The following is a 16,924-nucleotide window of genomic DNA, read 5'->3' as shown; positions in this document are numbered from 1 at the left end:
GAACAGTTGCATTGAATTCACTGTCTGGCAATCGCTCTTCATCAAATTAAACTAAATCCTCCATATGCCTTCCTCTCCCTCCCTCCAGGAACATTACAGAGACGATGACCACTGTCTCCCTGCAGATTGTAGGCATTATTGAGCCCATCATCCAGCACGCTGACTGGTTCTTCCCTGGAGGTGAGAGAGGACACAGTGTCTGTTCAGCCTCTGTAAGCCACGACCGCCTATCTCATCCATTAGAATGTAATACTGTTGCTTTAATGTCCCTGTATCACCCTCTGTATGTGGGTAAATGGCACCTGCTCTTACATATACAGGCACCTGCTCTTACATATACAGTATGACAGTCAGTCAACTTAAGGGGCCGTAGGAGACCTATTCACAATTTTAAGATTCAGTTCTTATAATGGGATACATGTTTATTGTCACAAAAGTAATCACCTCACCTATCTCTTTCCTCTCTCTCAGAGATTGAGTTTAATGTCACAGGAAACTATGGCAGCCCGGTCCACACCAACCACAATGCCAATTACAGCTCCATGCCCTCTCCGGATATGGACCATTCCGATCGCAAGCACAATGACCAGAGCCGACGTCCGCTCAGTGTGGCCACTGACAATATGATGCTAGAGTTCTATAAGAAGGATGGGTAAGAAGATCCGACTCGTCTTGTACCTGTCTTGCCCTACCTTTTCCATCTCTCTTAAATCCCTCTTTCTGAAGTCAACTACCTAACCGCCTGTCTTCCCGTAGCCTCTCTGGGCTATGTGGGACGCTACCGTCCCACCTGCGGGACACAGCCAGTGAAATAGCAGGGCGGCAAATTCAAAACAGCAAAAATCTCATAATTCAAATTTCTCAAACATACTACTATTTTACACCATTTTAAAGATACACTTCTCCTTAATCGAACCACATTGTCCGATTTCAAAAAGGCTTTACGACAAAAGCAAAACATTAGATTATGTTAGGACAGTGCCTAAAAAATAAAAGCCACACAGCCATTTTCCAAGCAAGGACAGGCGTCACAAAAACCAGAAATACAGCTAAAATTAAGCACTAACCTTTGATGATCTTCATCAGATGGCACTCATAGGACTTCATGTTACACAATACATGTATGTTTTGCTCGATAAAGTTCATATTAATATCCAAAAACCCCATTTTACATTGGCCCGTAATGTTCAGAAATGCTTTTCCTCCAAAAACTTCCGGTGAATGAGCACATCAATTTATAGAAATACTCATCATAAACGTTGATAAAATATTAAACTGTTATTCAAAGAATTATAGATAAACATCTCCTTAATGCAACCGCTGTGACAGATTTCAAAAAGCTTCACGGGGAAAACACACTTTGCAATAATCTGAGTACTGCGCTCAGAAAACAACAGCAGGCAATACAGATACCCGCCATTTTGGAGTCATCTAAAATCATAAATAGCCTTATAAATATTCACTTACCTTTGATGATCTTCATCAGAATGCACTCCTAGGAATCCCAGGTCCACAATAAATGTTGTTTTGTTTGATAAAGTCCATCATTTTTGTCCTCTTTGTTAGCGCGTTCAGTAAGCTACTCCAAATGTAGGAAGCGCCCCGAAAACTTCACAACGAAAAGTAAAAAAAAGTTATATTTACATTCGTAGAAACATGTCAAACAATGTATAGCATCAATCTTTAGGGCCTTTTTAACATAAAAGTTCAATAATATTCCAACCGGACGATTCAAATGTCTTCAAAAATGTAATGGAACACAGCTACCTCTCACGTGAACGCGCACAATTGAGGCCATGTCCTTTCCTGAGTCAACAACTTCCAACTTCCTTTGTTCACTCTCTGTTCACCATAGAAGCCTCAAACAACGTTCTAAAGACTGTTGACATCTAGTGGAAGCCTTAGGAAGTGCAAAATGAACCCTAAGTCACTATATACTGAATAGGCCCATCCTGAAAAAATACAAACCACTTCCTGGTAAGATTTTTTTCTCTGGTTTTTGCCTGCCATATGAGTTCTGTTATACTCACAGACATCATTCAAACAGTTTTATAAACTTCAGAGTGTTTTCTATCCGAATCTACTATGCATATCCTACGTTCTGAGCCCGAATGACGTGCCCAGTTTAATTTGGGCACGTCATTCATCCGAATTTCCGAATACTGCCCCCTGTCACTAAAAAGTGAATGTCCTTGCTGAACACTCTTAACTGGAACATGAACCATTGGACAACAAGGATTACTAGTGATATTGGTTATTGCAGTAGAGTTCAGAATTAAGGATAGTTGTGTTGACATGTTAATGGGGACAATGGGCCTTTTGAGGTATGGATGAACAGATGAAAGCTGATGGTTTGATCAACTAGTGAGAGGTTTGAGTGTTTTGTGAAAGCCTTAGATATAGCATCATGCCACCTTTCCATGTCAATAGTTTTTGTTTTTATAATAATATAACCCTGTACACACAGTGAAAAGGAGAGCTTAGTAAAGAGTTCAGTCTGGGTATGAGAGGGGTGGAGAGAATGTCACTAAATTATTCTTCATCTTGGGTGAGAGCGAAAGAGAGAAATGCACTAAGACAGACAGACAGAACAGGGAGCTCAGAGAAATATGTTTGTCTATGGTGGTGCAGTAAGCAGTCTTGTGCTGTACGGAGGATTAGTTTCAAGTCAATCATGTTTTCTCTCTCTCTTTTCAAATTACCTCTCTGTCTTGTCGGCCCCTGTTCAGCAGACGTCTGAGCCCCTCAGCTCAGGGGCCACGTAAACCCAGCTAATTAAACTTGGCGAGGACTGTTTTTGGGACCAATCAATAGAGCGCTGCTCTCATTAGAAACACACGCCCCTCCAGATAGGGCAGGAAGATCAGGACAAGGAGCATTCGCCCCCCTAGTACAAACTGAGACCAATGAGGAAGTAGCATTCCCAGATTTGATGTCCAAATTCAAATCCATACCTTTGTTATGGTTTTATTTATTCTTGGCCGTTCTCTAAAGCACTATGGGAGATGTCATGCTATGTCCTTGACCGTTTCTTTTCTTGGTGTGTGAGATTGTCATTGATTCCAAAAATATCGGAATATTACGTAGCCTTTAACCATTCATAGTTGTACATTGCTTTTTTATGGTAAACAAGCACATTGACCACTGCTGCAAGTGACTTCCTGTATGTTGGTGATATTTTGGGGTATTTATTACATCGGTGGGGAAATGTTGCCCTAATTGGTTAATTGGCTCACTGGTAGGACATGCTTGGAGCTCTTTTGGGAAGGAATATCTTCACCCCTCAAATCCCTTACCTCATTACTCTCAGCATGACTTCCATCTCGCATAACCCCCTGCAATCCAAGCCTGAAGGCTCGACCTGGTGATCCTCCATCTTGGACCCAACCCCTGACCCGACTGCTCCCCCAGTTACTTTGATATACATGTCGTGATGCTTTGAATCAATTAACAGAGGTTCTCATGATCCTTACCTTTTATTGTGATGTTTTTGTCCTACCAAGCAGCGTTAGGAAAATTCAAAGGTACTTTACTTACTCTGTTCTTCTCTCTGTTTACCCTTGTCTGAACTGCCTGTGGAAAGAAAGCCTTTCTCTGTCATCATTTGTCTGTCAGTATTCCAGTAGTATTCCAGTCATGATTATGCTATCGTCCAAATTACACACTTGTAATCCTATAGTTCAATGTTCCCTATAGAGTGCTGTTGACAGACAGTGCTGCCAACTAACTGTTGTCAAGTTCCTGTGTGTACAATGTTATCACACTGTGTGGTTTATTTACTTAAAATGCATCTTTGCAATTTCTGGCATTAGATGTACTCGTCTGATTTGCTTTGACAAGTACAAATGGCAATAACAGGGGCCAACAGTTGTTTGTCACACAGAGACCAACCATACATACACCCACACTGTGACACATTATTACAAATGTCTCCTTTCCCTAGTGTTTTTATGCATATTGTTCGGTAAGGAGTGTCCTGACGATTGTGAGCACTACAGGATGAGGCTCCCTGGGCTTGGCTGACCTCTGACCACTGTATTTGATTGACTGTGTGTTTCTGTCCCACTGCAGCATGGGGGTCAGAGTGATGGACACCTCTTGGGTGTCGCGCAGAGGCTCGTCGTCAGTGCGTAAAACCTCCTCCACGCCCCCGAGTATGCAGACATCGCTCCCTCCCTCAGACGCTCTCATACCTGAGCAGGGGGAGCTCTCTGCGTCCCCCTTACCAACCCCTCCTCCCGCTGGCAGCGACCGTGCCAGGTAAGGCTGTTGTGCCCCCCCCACTCCAATTGACCCCAATCCTCGCGTCCTGAAACTGACATCGACACGGCGTTGTCTACTTTTTCCGTCTGTTTACGTCTTCTAATTCTCTTTCCCATGCATCGTCTTCACCTTTCTGTGAACCAACGCCCAGTTTCATCTCAAACTTGGTTTGACCTTGTGTGATGTTGTTTTCATTGTGGTTGATTGTCCTTGTGTTTGATCTTCAGAGTTTCCAAAGCCCTTTGAAGTAAAATTTGTGCTTGTTTAGTTTCATATACAGGTTGTACCAGAGGGTTGTTTTTTCGGTAGAAGGACATAAAGTATTATTTTTATTTGTTTTTCAGATTGCGCTTTTTTATCCATTACCCATGAAATTGTAACAACGTGAGCAAAGAAAAGGCTCACCTCATCTCAGAGGTAGCTTGCCAATGCAGCATGTACATGTTTTTCCTTTCTATCTATCAGAACAGGTTTCGTTAACACCTAACAGCCTAATGTTACTCCTTGTAGTCCAAAGACGATTACACTTTCTGTTTTACAGGCCATTTGTCTCTGGAAGCCAAAACAGCCAAATACTCCATCTAAACTTGAATCGATTCTCAGTTGCGGAACGGTCCTAGAAGCATAAATCCCTCTACTTTCATGTCACATCAAAATAATTTCACAAATGCAAAAATACATACTTACTGTTTTAACTGGTTTAACACAGTTGCAGCCGACAGTGTTTTTCAGTGACAACACGTTTGTGGCTTCAGTCTTCCGTTTACACACAAGAGTTCGGAGATGCAGATAGCTTATTAGCGCACCCCTCTGTCTTCCGTCTGTTTTCCGTAAACAAGCGCTGTCACATGGAAATATGGCCGTGTGGGAACCCTAACCCTATAAAGGTGTAATTTAACCTTTTGTTTTTTGAAAAACATTTCTTGCTGATATGAAAGATAGGTTCCTTATGATTCCTAAACCGTACCGCGAGTGATGCGTGTCAACGTTTAGAGCAAACATTGGGGGCTCGTAACATAAATTGCCTGGTCAGTGGCGCAGAGGTCTAAGGCACTGCATTGCAGTGTTTGAGGCGTCACTACAGACCCTAGTTCAATCCCAGGCTATGTCACACCCGGCTGAGACCGGGAGACCCATGAGGTGGTGCACAATAGGCCCAGTGTCGTCCGGGTTAGGGGAGAGTTTGGCCGGCCGGGATTTCCTTGTCCTATTGTGCTCTAGCGACTCCTTGTGGCGGGCTGGGCGCCTGCAAGCTGACTACAGTCGCCAGCTAGATGGTGCTTCCTCTGACACATTGGTGCGGTTGGCTTCCGGGTTAAGTGAGCAGTGTGTCAAGAAGCAGTGCGGCTTGGCAGGGTGGTGTTTCGGAGGACGCATTGCTCTCGATCTTCACCTCTCCCGAGTCTTTAGGGGAGTTGCAGCGATGGGACAATTGGATTACACGAATATGGGGAGAAAAAGGGCTAAAAGTGTATATATAATAATTTAAAAAATATATATATAATAATAATAATTCCTGTTCAGCAGATACGATCGTCAATAGACGCTAAAGCAGTTAGCGTCTATGAATGGGGTATGCTCATGTAAGATGGCAAATGTTTTTTTTCTTACATTTGTCAAGCAGTTTTAGGATTTGTGCTGAATGAATATACTGTATGGCATGGCCTGTATTAATGTTTTTCCTTTGCTCTTTTTTCTTTTCAATTTTTCTATTTCTTTAGACCTCTCTCCTCACCCTCTTAACACGACTCTGTTCAACTTTGGTTGACTAATTCCTTCCCTGATACAAAAACCCGCACTTGTTCTCCTTCATACTTAACTGCACTGGTTATTGAGTGTTCACAAACATTCCAGAATGGCCCATTGGACTTCCTCACATACAGTATAATTTTTTATACAATGCTTTTCGTTCCGCAACAAGAACGTGCCAATATTGGCCTCTTCCTGACTCAGAACAATTCAATTCCCTGTGAAATCATTTACATTTTTATCATTGCAGCTCCGATGATGCGTCATCCACTTGGTCGGACTCCTGTTATGCCTACCCCTCCCCGGAGGAGGAGAGGCCCCCTCCCCCTTACCCCTCTTCTTCCTCTTCTTCCTATTGCAACCCACCTCCTCACCATTTCTACCCCCGAGCACCGCAGTACGCGCGCCCTGTCGCCCCCGGTCCCGAGTCCGTGCCCCCCGGGCCGTCCCCCCCACCTCCCCCACACTGGTCTGACTACAGCCCTCACCCACTGCCCCCCTCCTCGTGCCCCTCTCCCTCCCCCTCCCCGCAGCAGCTTGATATCAACTCTAACCCCAAGCCCAGCTCCCTGCACCTGCCCAAACAGAGTCCCCTGGCCGAAGCTCTGCATGCGCCCCCACCGTCAGAAACTAACGTCTCCCCCCTCAGCATCAAAACCCCCCTCGTGCTAACCCGACACGACCCGTCCCTCGTTCCCCACCCCCCTAACTTTCCCCTGTCCACACCTCTTCCGTGGGCCGCCTGTGCCTGTAGCCGAGAGAGAGGAGCCAAGCTGACTGGGTAAATACTAAGTCACATCGTCCGGCCCACTCCTAGAACCTGGACACAAACTCAGTCTTCGTAACACACACAGGCCTGAGTGGCTCATAGTGACAAGATGAGAGAGGGATATTGGGAGACAAATGGGAGAGTGAGAGAGAGGGAGCTGCCTCCAATATGCCAACAATAAATTTGAACATCCTGTTTTATACATTTTGTTCATTTTCTCACTCTGTTCTATTGGAGCGTTTTAGTACCTTATTTTATAGGAGGATGTTGCCAAGCAACAAACAATATTCAAAGCTCTCAGCGATAGCAGAATATAGTGGGTGTTAATGAGTCATTTTAGTGGGGCCAGTTGGCCTAGTTTTGTTTTGAATAGGAATTGGATTTAGAGTGACTAGGTGAAAAATATGGATGGGCTGGGCATGATTCCTAACCAATCATTGGCCTTCATCGGAATGGGGTCTTTTACATCAACAGCCATAAGGAATGCCTCATTGGATAGCTCCACCCTAACTCCAAATCCCTCCAGTCCCGATCACCCATCCTCATCTGCTGTCAATGGGAGGGGGAATTTGGAGCTGGGAGAGCTGTAACTCCCATCCTATTATAAACTGGTTAGGTTTTTTCCTTCAAGCTCTCTACCCATTGGCATTCTGGCTGGATAGTGCAATAAAAGGCAACAACAATCTATTAAGCCTACAGGCTTGGGCTTGGATTTTGGAGGATTTTATGCTCCACTGCGATATAGCTGGTAGTGCGTATACTTGCAGTAGTGAAAGTGGTCACTCAGATTATTTGACGTATTTGACTACGGGGATTTTCATTCCTATGGATGTCATGACGTGCAGGAATAAGGTCAATATATTCAACCTGATTGGCAATTGTTAGCTACATGTTGTTCACTGCTTACTGACAGGCAGTGAACACGGTCACACACAGTCACACACAGTCACACACAGTCACACACAGTCACACACAGTCACACACAGTCACACACACACACACACACACACACACACACACACACACACACACACACACACACACACACACACACACACACACACACAACCTGAAGAAGATGCTATGAAAATGACATATTGTTGTTCATATATCTTTTTCGCCTCCCCAGTAGTCTGATGAACAAGGAGCTGTCTCCAGTGATTGGACAGAAGGGCTTCCAGGGAACAGCACCCTCTGGTGGGCCATCACAGCCCTCTGAACATAGCCCTCACACCCTGAGAAGAGGTACTGATGGAAGAAGGGTGTGTGTGTGTGTGTGTGTGTGTGTGTGTGTGTGTGTGTGTGTGTGTGTGTGTGTGTGTGTGTGTGTGTGTGTGTGTGTGTGTGAGAGAGAGAGAGACTGTACTATGCACAAAGCAGCCTGAGTGTTTTGTTTTGGCTTGTCACCTTTCAATTACAATCTGTGTTGCTTTTCTCTCACACTTGGCATTCTGTCTGGTCTCTCCACAGCTAAAAAGCTGGCCCCCATCCCACCTAAGCACTACTCTCAGTCTGGGGGAATGTCTGACCAGTCCACAGGTCAGCCCTCTCCAGTCAGCCTGTCCCCCACCCCTCCTAGTACCCCTTCCCCGTATGGCTTTGGCTACCCTCAGGGCTACGCCACCATCGGCTCTCCGGGACAGGCTCAGACCGCCACCCTCTCCTCCCCTCCCTCGCTAGCCGGCACCCTCACCAAGGCCAGGCCCACTCCCAAGCCTCCCCGGCAGAGGCCCAGCCTGCCCCCGCCACAGCCCCCCAGCACCCCTGGCTCCAGCCCCCAACCCCTGGAGCACAGTGGTGGCCTGCTGGATGGATTGTCTCCTGGGGAGAGCATGTCCACAGGTAAATGCTTCAATGGAGTTTCTACACACTTGGAGCCCACTTATACACTCTCATCTCTGGTAAATTCTCTAGTGTGCCTGACAGCATTTTAATCATAGAATTAGTTTAATAGGATCTCTGTGGTTTTAATGTGGTTTCTGCAAATGGAACTCTTTTCTGTCATTTATTTAAATGACTGATACTTTAAACCCTTTCACCTGTGTAAAGCTACAGGGAACAGGTTAAAAGATTCTAATCAATATCTCTTATCTTGTTCTTCCATATTTTTCATTATTTTGTCTACTATTATCGTCTGCCTACAGCGGTATGAGGTGAATGGTTCAATATGGACTAAATGTGAAAGGGCCTTTTAGGGTAAGCAGGAATTCCAGTACTGTACTAAAGCCTCACCCTCCCGCCCTTCCAACCAACCAACCGTCCGCCATCCTGGCTCACTGTGGAGCTGCATGGCTCCAGCTCTCTGTGTATATACCTATATACATGACGTCCCATATGTATATATCTATATATCTCTGCATTGTTCAGTCCACCACTAACCAATTTCGTTGCCCTTTGCATGGTGGCTGAGACTGGCGCGATGCATGGCTTGTGGATGTGTCTGAAAGACCGTCCACTGACTCCACTTCACACAGAAGATTGACGTCATTTTATTATCCCAAGAAGCTTTCTTTACTGTTTTTCCCCCGAAACCATGCCACATCCCACCGCTGTCCCCTTGCTTACACTCTGCAAAGTCACTCCCCCCACACTTCCTGTTGTCCACTCACTGGTTGTTGTCCATTTCAAGTGTTACACAATGGATGTCATCATTCTCACATGACTGTGAGATCAAAGACAAAGTATAAATGTTTGTGGTGACTGTACTGGACACTGTTGGGGAATTGTTGTTATCCACACCTTGAACAAGTGTTGTTTCTTCACATGAAATTTGCAGTATTACAAACCTACCCCGAACACCTCCCTGCTGTGTGTAATGCATCATTCAGCATTGACTTAATCATATCTGGGAACAGACTTATTCTAAGCAACCCTTATTTTTCTCTATCTCTTATTTTCTATTCTCTTCTCATGTTGATCTTTGACCACTCAGACTCTTTCTGCAACCTGGATATCCCCATCATCAACGTTGAACTGGATGACATCTTCGATGAGCCTAAGATGGTCCCCTACAGGAACTCAGTGGCGGTAGTCCAGCCTACCCCCAAGACAGAGTCAGAGGAAGAGTCTGAGAGCACGATACTATGACATCACGAGTTTCCACCCCCAGCCCTACTATTCTAGCCTGTCCCCAGGACCCATTCTCTGACCTTTGACTCACTCCAGACCTCACCTCCACCCATAGAGACCAAACACTGGGTTCAGCCCTGTAAAGCAAAGTTAATCTTATAACCTGAAATATATATGAATACAGAAAATACATACAGTATATCCACATCCAGAGAGTTTCTCTCTGAGACTGTGGGGGGAGGGACTTTTGATACACAGAATCGGACACAATGCTTTGTTTTTATGTTGACTGGATTCCTTTGATTCTGTCTGTGGTGCATTCATTTTTAAGAATTTTATTTTTCAACAATTGCGTTTATTTTTCTTTACTTTTGCCTTATTTGAGTCATTTCCAATATTGCCTCTAACTTCACATACAAGACATGAAAACGATTTGCTCGGTGGAATGGATTCTACTCTTTTGAGTGTAGTAGTAAAGGAAAGGGACAGTAGATTTCTGATTTCCTCTCCCTGTCACCAAGTCTATAGCATTCCTTTTGACACCATCATAACCCATCCCTCATACTTTGAAATCACTGGCAACCCCTTGTTCCTTCCTGGCTGAATGTGTGTTTGTGAATTGTGTGATGTGTTTGGAAATGTGCTGCATCATTAAGTGGCGAGTTCTGCCATAGAAAATATATATGGTACTGCAAGACCAGTTTGAGCTTGAATCCCCAATCACGCTCTTCAAAGGGAGATTAAGATTGCATTTGGCTGTTAGATGGGAAGTTTCATCTGGATAATATAGTATTGACTATTTAAAATGACTGTTTATACTGTACATTTCAGAGTAAATGATATTAACAGTGATACAAGAGATATTATATGTGTCATATAATATAAGAATACAACCATAGGTATACAGATATAGAATTATAAATACGGTATACAGATATTCTATAGTATAGCATGTACTTGATTGTACATTATCATAGGAGAGGCTGTAGAGGGAATGGGACATAGAAACAGAAGAAACAGAATAATTCTATATAAAAGGAATGGAATGCTGAAAAGTGAGTATGAGTGGAATGTGCAGGGTGGGACTATACCTCCTCTCTGTGGTCTCTGCACTCAGCCTCAGCTTCTTTAATGAGCGCCCTGAGAGCCTTATCTGGCAAGAGCCTGTCAATGGGGAGCCTGCTCAGCTGTTTGAAAGCCAATATTGAAAACTTTTTTGTTAGAGCAAGTGTGTATATGAGTGCGGTCTTGTATGTGTGGGTGTTATCCAGAATATAGATACATTTCTTCTGGTGCTAGAACATATGTTTATATTCTATCACACAGGGAATGAGAATAGGCTCTCATTGAAATTATACGGCGGTTGCTGTTTCAGTTCCCTATACCCCCCCCCCCCCTTTAGTAAGAGGAATCCACCATATAAAGAATTTGATGATGAGGAATGTCAATAAGTATTTGCTGTTGTGCTGAAAGTATTTATACCGATGATTACGGTGCAGAGGAGTATGATTGACATCCACAACACATAATATCAATGTTCCAATCTGATGATCCAGTGATGGGGTTCAAAGGTGAGGGGCCCGCCCATGACCAACACGTTCCATGAAACGTTCCATCCATAACACTGATTAGTGTTTGGAAGCCACAACAAACGCTGCTCTTTCATGCACTTACGTTCAAGTGCTATATATTTTATCCATCACAACACTATTGTAAATACTGAAGCCTCTGTATATGTGTGTATATAAAAAGGCGAGAGGATGAAATATATACAGTACCAGTCAAACGTTTGGACACATCTACTCATTCAAGGGTTTTTATTTTTACTATTTTCTACATTGTAGAATAATAGTGAAGACGTCAAAACTATGAAATAGCACATATGGAATCATGTAGTAACCAAAAAAGTGTTAAACAAATCAAAGTATCCTCCCTTTGCCTTGATGACAGCTTTGCACACTCTTGGCAAGAATCTAAAATCTAAAATATATTTTGATTTGTTTATTACTTTATTGGTTACTACATGATTACATAGTAGGTAGTAGGAGTAGATGTGTCCAAAATTTTGACTTGTACTATATATATTTCATCCTCTCGCCTTTTTATATACACACACATATATACAGTTGAAGTCGGAAGTTTGCATACACCTTAGCCAAATACATTTAAACTCCGTTTTTCACAATTCCTGACATTTAATCATAGTAAAAATTCCCTGTCTTAGGTCAGGTAGGATCACCACTTTATTTTAAGAATGTGAAATGTCAGAATAATAGTAGAGAGAATGATTTATTTCAGATTTTATTTATTTCATCACATTCACAGTGGGTCAGAAGTTTACATACACTCAATTAGTATTTGGTAGCATTGCCTTTAAATTGTTTAACTTGGGACAAACGTTTCAGGTAGCCTTCCACAAGCTTCCCACAATAAGTTGGGTGAATTTTGGCCCATTCCTCCTGACAGAGCTGGTGTAACTGAGTCAGGTTTGTAGGCCTCCTTGCTCGCACACACTTTCTCAGTTCTGCCCACACATTTTCTATGGGATTGAGGTCAGGACTTTGTGATGGCCACTCCAATACCTTGACTTTGTTGTCCTTAAGCCATTTTGCCGCAACTTTGGAAGTTTGCTTGGGGTCATTGTCCATTTGGAAGACCCATTTGTGACCAAGCTTTAACTTCCTGACTGATGTCTTGAGATGTTGCTTCAATATATCCACCTAATTTACCTCCCTCATGATGCCATCTATTTTGTGAAGTGCACCAGTCCCTCCTGCAGAAAAGCACCCCCACAACATGATGCTGCCACCCCCATGCTTCACGGATGGGATGGTGTTCTTCGGCTGCAAGCCTCCCCCTTTTTCCTCCAAACATAACGATGGTCATTATGGCTGAACAGTTATATTTTTGTTTCATCAGACCAGAGGACATTTCTCCAAAAAGTATGATCTTTCTTTGTCCCCATATGCAGTTGCAAACCATAGTTTTGGAGCAGTGGCTTCTTCCTTGCTGAGCGGCCTTTCAGGTTATGTCAATATAGGACTAGTTTTACTGTGGATATAGATACTTTTGTACCTGTTTCCTCCAGCATCTTCACAAGGTCCTTTGCTGTTGTTTTGGGATTGATTTGCACTTTTCTCACCAAAATAAGTTAATCTCTAGGAGACAGAACACGTCTCCTTCCTGAGCAGTATGACGGCTGCGTGGTCCCATGGTGTTTATACTTGCATACTATTGTTTGTACAGATGAGCGTGGTACCTTCAGGCGTTTGGAAATTGCTCCCAAGGATGAACCAGACATGTGGAGGTCTACAATTTTTTTCCTGAGGTCTTGGCTGATTTCTTTAGATTTTCACATGATGTCAAGCAAAGAGGCACTGAGTTTGAAGGTAGGCTCGGAAAAAACCCAAAGGTATACATCCAATTGACTCAAATGATGTCAATTAGCCTATCAGAAGCTTCTAAAGCCATGACATCCTTTTCTGGAATTTTCCAAGCTGTTTAAAAGCACAGTCAACTTAGTGTATGTAAACTTCTGACCCACTGGAATTGTGATACAGTGAATTATAAGTGAAATAATCTGTCTGTAAACAATTGTTGGAAAAATGACTTGTGTCATGCACAAAGTAGATGTCCTAACCGAATTGCCAAAACTATAGTTTGTTAACAAGAAATTTGTGGAGTGGTTGAAAAATGAGTTTTAATGACTCCAACTGAAGTGTATGTAAACTTCCGACTTCAACTGTATATATGAAGATATGAAAAATATAAATATTGATTTAAAGTGTGTGTATATATATATATATATATATATATATATATATATATATGTTAACTTGTCTGTGTTGTTCTGGTCCTGACCACAATATTGCCAGATTCACACATAACAAAATGCAGTAAGTGTTGCACAGTTATCAGTCACAAGCTTTATACCGTTCAGTAGTAATAGCAGTAACATAGTTTCAAGGTTAAATCTATTTTAGAGAAATGTTAGATTAAAAATGCAGAGTCATCAGCCTAGAGCTTAATGATACAGTATGTCTAAACGGAAAGTGCTGCATCACAGTGTGCAGCAAGTCTCCACTAGTCCATAAGCCTGACCAGTAGAGCTATTATAAGGGATGTATTCATGATTGTCAATTGGTAAGTAAAACGAGGACCACCATCCCTCGAGGCAAAAACCAGTTGAGTCAACATAGTTTCCTATGTTATTCCAACCTTACAGTACAGAGTATATTCCCCAGTGGAGAAGACTAATATTCTCCTCTGAAAGCAATACAGTTCAACCCAATGCTTACTAGACAGTTCCAGAACAAAAAGTTTGAATTTCTAAATGATAATACAAAGTGCAATTACAGTATTTATGAACAGAGAAACGTCAAATATTAAGAGGGTCCCATGTTTTTTTACTGTTTATACTGATGTTTTATTAATTCTGCCTGTCGTGATGCGACAAATGCTAATCATGCCATATTATTTTGAGGAATTAAAAAAATATATAATATAGACAAAATTGCATTTACATTATTGAAAGCTGTTCTTACAATTTGGATGTGCTGAAGTGAATGGCCAGTTCTGTGTCTATCTGGACGTTTGTCGTTGGGGATAATGTGCTGTTCTGTGGCTGTTCTGTTCATGAGTGATGGTTTGTACATATTTATTGAAAACACAACTTTATTAACATCAGAAATCCTGTCTATCAAGGGCAGTGGTTGGTGAGAGAGATTCCACAGAATATTTCCACTGTTAGGTGGAATATTTCCAATGAATAGGTGGAATGTACTGGTGACTATTTGGACTGTTTGCCTCAGGTTGCTTTAAGGGGGAATTCTGTGTGTTGTGGATGTAGTTTTAACAGGGTGGACAGATGTTTGCTAGTGATGTGAACAGGCTTGGGGATTATGACTAGACATTGTTCTATGTGTGAAAATCAGCAGCATGATTTTTCATCATGCTTGTGAAATTTGTCTTATCTTTGGTCCTATTTACCTGTGCTTGTCATATTTATTTTTCTATGTGAAAAGAAAAAAGAGCCTTGCAATGCAGGTAGAATTATTCAGTTTTGCCCTATGATCAGTTTATCAGTGCACAGTTCCTGTATTGCATTTTGCTCCGACTTCCATCCTGTCAATCAACTATTCACTCAGCAGAGTCAAATAAATATGAGGTAGGCTACTGTACATCTAAGCATGGCTTAATAATTGCCAAACTGAATTACTTTATACAACTTGGAGACAATATAGCATCTAACTTTGAGCTTCTTTGCCTAATGAGTCAAGACAGAATGACACTTGATGACACAGAATGATGACTTGTATTTATTTTTGTCTGTAAACATGGAATGTTATTCTCTGAGGATAACCTTTATATCGGCATAAATCAATCCAATTATCCATCAGATGAACAAATCCTCCTGATTTATATTAGGCAAAACAAAGATACGCCTTTTTTGTTGGCCAATCAGGCTAGCCTGAAAAAATGTGAGATATAACACATCTGGTTTGCCTGTATGAACATTTGCAAATGATGACACAGTGGTGCATGCAGCTATTGTTTGGTAAGCAAGTACATCTTCATGAATGTTTTTGCATAGTTTATGTTTAGATAATACATTTATACAAGGGAGCCAAGATAAAAGGGAAGGTTTGATGATCCAGATCCATTGTTTTTAGATATAAAAAGGCCCTAATGTACATGTCAACTGCGGTGATATTGGGGACACTGAAATAAGACATACCCTCTCCCAGTCAGAGCAGAACACTTGCTGTGGACAGGTACTGTAAGATTGGAAACAATCCTCATCAGAATGTTAAAACTATTAAAAAAATGTTTTTGTATGATTTGGGTTTGGTGTGTATTTATTAATGCTTTGTGAGTATGGTGTGTGTGACAGTATGTTAACAGGAAAGAAAATACATAGGCCATTGTGGAGTGGATTTACAAAGGATTTAAATGGACACATAAAATCGGATTTCCTGATTTATCAGAAACTCAGCCATCTATTAACCAATCCCTTAGACACCTACATACAATGTTTCAAGTGTCTAGGTCAAACGGGGCGAGGGATATGAGGGTTTAAGTGAGTCTGCTTATAACAGCGGCCTCTATAGGCCAATCGGTGCCATTATTTTTGACCAAGTTACTCATGGGCTTTAGTTTCTGTGTGGCAAAATAGAAAACAAGTTACCAATCTATGCTTGAGTTATTTGACCATGTCAAATAATAATAATAGAACTCAGGCAATAACAATAGGTATTCACAGGTACGCTGTGAACCCCAAATTATATGCACAGCATAACCTCAGAATCTCTGGGGTACACAGCAATATATTGTGCCGGAATCAAAATATCCTTCATTCAGAGAGAATCCATTCAAAGTCATTCAGGTCAAAAGTGAGATGATGCATGCAATGTTAGACTTGTGCATTGGTTTGATGTGACATGCTGACAGACCCATACCTTTGACCTTTGGGCCAAACACTAAACCGCTTCCAAACATGTGCCCTTTAAACAATCACAGAACCTACAGCATGTGGTAATGTTTAGGTATCAAAGTTATCAGGTAATTTGACCCATGTAACAATCTGAGAGCCATTGACTTTCATTGGCAATTTGTTCAATTAATTAATGTACTGGAACTTCATATAACTTATTAAACGACTGAATACAAATGGAGTTAGCCAGCCCTGTTGATGAGTGTGTAAAGTCCTGCTCACCAGAGTCCATGAGGAAGTGGCGAAGGTACACTCTTAGAAAAAAAGTTGCTATCTAGAACCCTAAAAGGGTTCTTCGGCTGCCCCATAGGAGAACCCTTTGAAGAACCTTTTTTTGGTTCCAGGTAGAACCCGTTCGGTTCCAGGTAGAACCCTTTTGGGTTCCATCTAGAACCCTTTCCACAAATGGTTCTACATGGAACCCAAAACGGTTCTACCTGGAACCAAAAAGGGTTATCCTATGGGGACAGCCAGAGAACCCTTTTGGAACCCTTTTTTCTTAGAGTGTACTGCTTGGGGCTTAGAAGGTCTCCTCTGGACAGGTGCTGGACCAGGACGTCCTGAGGAACTATCATCTCTGG

General features: G+C 42.2%; 1 protein-coding gene across 2 annotated transcripts in view; it reads left to right on the top strand.

The window, feature by feature from the left end:
* Positions 1 to 15,690, top strand: part of LOC106589273 (rho GTPase-activating protein 44-like) — a 144,902-nt gene extending 129,212 nt beyond the window's left edge. The window contains exons 15-21 of one of the 2 annotated variants that reach the window (XM_014179021.3): positions 89 to 180; positions 472 to 652; positions 3,504 to 3,524; positions 4,072 to 4,260; positions 7,911 to 8,026; positions 8,252 to 8,623; positions 9,714 to 15,690. In XM_014179021.3, coding sequence (XP_014034496.2) covers positions 89 to 180; positions 472 to 652; positions 3,504 to 3,524; positions 4,072 to 4,260; positions 7,911 to 8,026; positions 8,252 to 8,623; positions 9,714 to 9,868 — 1,126 coding nt within the window. In that variant the 3' untranslated portion in view covers positions 9,869 to 15,690. The remainder of the gene's footprint in view (positions 1 to 88; positions 181 to 471; positions 653 to 3,503; positions 3,525 to 4,071; positions 4,261 to 7,910; positions 8,027 to 8,251; positions 8,624 to 9,713) is intronic. The other variant, XM_045710245.2, reaches the window with a different exon arrangement.
* The last annotated feature ends 1,234 nt before the right edge of the window (positions 15,691 to 16,924 follow it).

The sequence above is a fragment of the Salmo salar genome, chromosome 28 (assembly GCF_965601325.2).
Source record: "Salmo salar chromosome 28, fSalSal1, whole genome shotgun sequence".
NCBI lineage: Eukaryota > Metazoa > Chordata > Actinopteri > Salmoniformes > Salmonidae > Salmo > Salmo salar.
This window is presented reverse-complemented; position numbering and strand designations above follow the sequence as displayed.